The sequence below is a fragment of the Penaeus japonicus genome, unplaced genomic scaffold (assembly GCF_977035675.1).
Source record: "Penaeus japonicus unplaced genomic scaffold, GWHDUDI00000001_assembly GWHDUDI00000006, whole genome shotgun sequence".
Lineage (NCBI taxonomy): Eukaryota > Metazoa > Arthropoda > Malacostraca > Decapoda > Penaeidae > Penaeus > Penaeus japonicus.
In genome coordinates this window covers 28,830,188-28,835,187 of record NW_028234408.1, presented here as the reverse complement: position 1 = coordinate 28,835,187, position 5,000 = coordinate 28,830,188, and the positions used below count along the sequence as shown (strand labels likewise).

At 37.4% G+C, this 5,000-nt stretch overlaps 1 protein-coding gene across 1 annotated transcript in view; it reads left to right on the top strand.

Annotated features, from left to right (window-relative positions):
• Positions 1-5,000, top strand: part of LOC122250191 (dynein axonemal intermediate chain 4-like) — a 112,660-nt gene that overhangs the window by 51,435 nt on the left and 56,225 nt on the right. The window contains exons 5-6 of the mRNA XM_086537895.1: positions 3,146-3,243; positions 3,755-3,899. Coding sequence (XP_086394021.1) covers positions 3,146-3,243; positions 3,755-3,899 — 243 coding nt within the window. The remainder of the gene's footprint in view (positions 1-3,145; positions 3,244-3,754; positions 3,900-5,000) is intronic.

Here is a 5,000-nt window from a genome sequence, read left to right as displayed (position 1 = left end):
ATGTTGCCTTTGATACCCATCTAATTCTTTCCAGAAAGAAATTTTCTGATAAGTAGTCTTAAGTCACATTGACTCTTTTCGTCGTTTTATTTCGGCAATTTTTTCGAGGCGCGAGGTCTACTGAGGAGCCATCGGCTTACCTTCGTAATGCGAAACTCGCATTCGCATTTGTCACCATGGGCGACCACAGCGATAGTGCGTGGATATGCTATGGACTTTAGGCGTTTTAGCAGATTGCTGAGCGTAACACGAAAAAAGCAAATAAAATATTCTCATTCAAGTATTCTTTTGAAGGGCCTTTATCATCCAGTCCATTGTTTTTCAAAAGTGGCGGAAAAATAGCGCGCTCTGCGGGTGACGGTATGTAAAACAATGAAGGTCAGCATTAAAAACAAATTTTATTACTGAAATAAAATTTAGAGTTAATACTCTCTATGTCAATTTTAAGCTATAACTATGAAAAGTAAATTACATTAATTTGAATATTATTACTGATTAAACCAATACGAACATTTAAAAATATAGTTCTTGATTTGATTATGCTTGGCCAATAGGACGACGGGAATGTTTCACGCGGAAACTCGGAATATCGTCTGACTAAAAAGATGCCAATTCGCTCAAAAATTGACAATTTTTCAGAAAATTGACGGAAAAGTGCTAGTGTGACAGCGCCTTTACAATCCACTTATTGTTTGTACTCCCTACTGATGATTTACTAAATAGGGTTTGTCAACATCCCAATATCCTATTTGGCTCTTACTTTTTCTTCCAAATAAGATTCTTTCTTCAATAGTCCTAACATCCTCCATTATACAATGTGCCAAGGCTCACAACCTTACCACATCATTTAGCTTTCCACTTTAATCATGTAACTTAACACAAATATCTTCACATTCCTCTCCTTTTGTATAAGTGGCTTTGGGTGAAAATTGTTCCGGTTATTAAAACTTAATGAAATATCACTCTCACTTATATGTCCACAACCCCTGAAGATTCCCCTGGCCTCGGGGTAGAATCCTATATGCTATATATTCAGACATCTCGATTCAACGTGTCTTCTGAGAACTCAGTTTCATCAACAAGGCAATCTATATCTGCCAAAGAACGGGGAACTACAGGACTGACCAAAATTAGTCACATATACATATTACCGAATAACCTGTGCCTTATAAAATGTTCGGTTATACTCAGAAATTACTTCCCAAGAAAAGCTACAAATGCAGTCAATAAAACTGAAATGCGAATAAACAAGACGACCAAAAATGAATTTAATCTTAAGAACAACATTATCTAAAATTTCGAACGAGATCGCCATTAGAAGTCTGCCGAGCGAGCAGCGGTCAAAAGAGATAATCACTAAAGTTTACTCAGTTCCTGATTGGAGAATTCATTACCATTGACAGTTTGCATTACGGGTGCAAGTTATAGTTACAAGCTGATTAATAGATGGGTTTGCAACCAACTCTACATTCTTAGTGTGTAATGACATGAACTGGAAGTACCGAGTACGATTGAGGGCATATCGGTTGCCACTCCTCGAGCTGAGGTGTATGAAACTACCTCCACTTTCTGAAATGGTAGATTTACTTCATGGGTGCCTGCTAATACATTGGTTCCTTACTATTCTTACATCCTTACTAACGGAATTTAGTCCCTCTTTAGTCAATGTTCCTTGTAAGTATTGAATTTTGTACTATATGATTAGAACCTCATAGCATCATTTCAGTTACACCTGCTTCTCACATCTTATCACACTTTCCCTTTATGAATGATAAGGTATTTTCTGGCAAACGTCAAGATGCTGAGATATGCCTCATGAGTGAATGTCACTGGTACTTTGCAACCATTAAATAATGAATATGCCTTTGCAGGTGATGTATATTCTGTACGAATTTAAAGCTAATTTGCTGGGATAGATATATCAAATATACACCCAACTTGGTGAACAGGAATCTAAAATTACATCCTGAATTTACATTTGACATACTGCCTATGACGCCACTCAATTCTGTGGTTGAACTTCATTAATTTATAATCTTCTTTTATTTTACACCACCCTTAATCTAAGGCCTAGCTGGATCTTGTCACTCACTGGATTGATCTTCTTTCCCGCCTTCCTTGCAAGGTGGAACAGAAATAAATCATTATGTGACTTAATCATAAACACTTGAAGTACTCTCATATTCTTCTTGTCGACATGAGTGGAGCTCTTACGCAGATTACAATATTTGAAAAATTGCTCAACTGTTGCAGTAACTTCGTGAGAACACAAAATCCTCAGGAGCTAACCTGATCTGTGGCAGACCATCATAAGGCAAGAGTTCATCCTTCAATTCAAGATTCCTTGGCAATTATCTTGGGATTTTTGTGTAAAAGCACAATGTGTATTCTCTATGGGTATGCAAATAACAATCAAGCATTATGAAAGTACATATATATATATATATATATATATATATATATATATATATATATGTGTGTGTGTGTGTGTGTGTGTGTGTGTGTGTGTGTGTGTGTGTGTGTGTGTGTGTGTGTGTGTGTGTGTGTGTGTGTGTGTGTGTGTGTGTGTGTGTGTGTGTGTGTGTGTGTGTGTGTGTGTGTGTGTGTGTGTGTGAATAGATCATACTGAAAAGATGCCTGTAACCTATAAAGCTAGACACTCTTCTTTCTGTGGCGGTGGCTCAATAGGTGGCTATCTTACTGCCGGTAGTTCCTTAGACCTTAGGGGGTTATCCAACTGCCACCACATATTCCGGCAAACTTCCCAGATTTATCAGCTCCAAGGTTGGGCATATTTCTGTTGGTAGCTCATCAGGTGGTGGCCATGATGTCGATAGATTCTTGAGTTTCTTGCTGCTCAATTGGTTCACCCAATGTAGGCAGCACCTCAGGCGGATTTTCTCACTGCTAGTGATTCCCCAGGCGGGTGAAGGCTCCTGTTTATGGCTCGCACGGCAGAACTTCCACTGCTGGTGCTTGCTTCTGGACGCTCCTCCGGTGACTTTTCTGCCACTGGACACTCCTCAGGAGACATCCTAAGTTGGCAGCTTAGCAGGTGATTCCCAACTGCTGGTGGCTCCTCAGGCGGACGTGACACTGCAAATTATTATACATTAAGCATACTTCTTGCATTTCATTTTTCCAGGTAGAACTTCAAGGCAGCCTGATCCGGTATATCTGCGGCGCACGCAGTTTGCTGTTGAGTATTACACTGGTGATGAGAGCAGAAAACCTGAAGCAAAGGTAACTACTCGAGGAAAAAGGGGGCAATGCTCTGAAATTTTGCATTTGTACCCCAAGTACAAACATCTATCCATCTATTTGGATAGTTAGCTGTTATTTGTACTGTTTATATTGTTAGTACGTCACTTTTATCTAAATGACCATATTTCATAGCATGTCGAACCTTTTGCAAGGCGCAGGTCTTGCCTTCCCCCTCCCTTCTCTCTGTCCGCTGTTGTTGGCAGGCATGTCGTAAGTGCTTGTGGTCGCTAAATAGGGAGGAAGTGAGGTACAGATGTTAGCATAAATAGCTGTCTCTGCTAATCACTGTATTATTCCATTTCAATCTTAAGATGCAGATGCAGATATTTGATGCATATCGGTAATATTCAGTGTTGTGTAGTCCTTCTGACAATATGAATAATTTACATATCCATACACTGTAGTACAATTGAACAATCATAGTAATGAAAATGATTGTTTCTTTAAAGATTTCTTGAAAGAGTAAAGGCATTTCGCTTCGCCCCGACAGAGGGTGAGCTTCGTGGATGTCCCATCAGGCATCGAAGTCAGGAGCCTTCTGAAGGGCCTCGGCTGGATGGAGCGCCTCCTCTCGTCCAGCAGAAACATCGTCCTCCTCCACGCGTTCACCAGCGGCCGGCGCCAGGTCAAGGAAGGTCAGGCACACCCGTCACGTCACATCACCTGATTTATGGTTATTCTGTCTTACTGAAAGGAAAATGTTCAAATGTCATGTTATGAAAGATAATAGCCAAGATTATTTTTCTTCAGACAGCCTCAATGTAGCATTTTCCATGAAGTATAGATAGATACAGACAATTTCACAGCCCAGGATAAAGATCCATAATGAACTAGAGATTATTGAGTCTGTGCGCAACACGCACACACACATACACACACACACACACACACACACATACACACACACACATATATATATAGATAGATAGATAGATATATAGATAGATAGATAGATAGATAGATAGATAAATAAATAGATAGATAGAAAGATAGATAGTGAGATAGTGAAATATCCGTATATATGTATGTATATATATATATATATATATATATATATATATATATATATATATATATAGATAGATAGATAGATAGATAGATAGATGTAGATATAGATGTAGATATAGATATACATATATATACATATGTACATATTTTTGTATATATATGTATATACATATATATATATATATATATATATATATATATATATATATATATATATATATATATATATGTGTGTGTGTGTGTGTGTGTGTGTGTGTGTGTGTGTGTGTATTCATATGCGTATGTGTATGTGTATGTGTATGTGTGTGTATGTGTGTGTGTTTTGGTGTTTGTGTATGTGTAGGTATGTATATGAATATGTATATATATATACTTATATATATATACATATATATACACACATGTATATACACGCACGCACGCACACACACACACACACACACACACACACACACACACACACACACACACACACACACACATATATATATATATATATATATATATATATATATATATATATATATATATACATACATATATATACTTATATATATGATACACACCAGTGTTAAAGATTGATGTAACAATCAATAATGTAATGATGATAGTTTGGCGGGATCTGCCAATCAATTACGACTCAGCAATGACACAATTTATCCATGTATATTTATTGTAAAATAGTTTAGTCGAAAATAGGTTGTTGTCGCCTATTTCACGTTAATAGC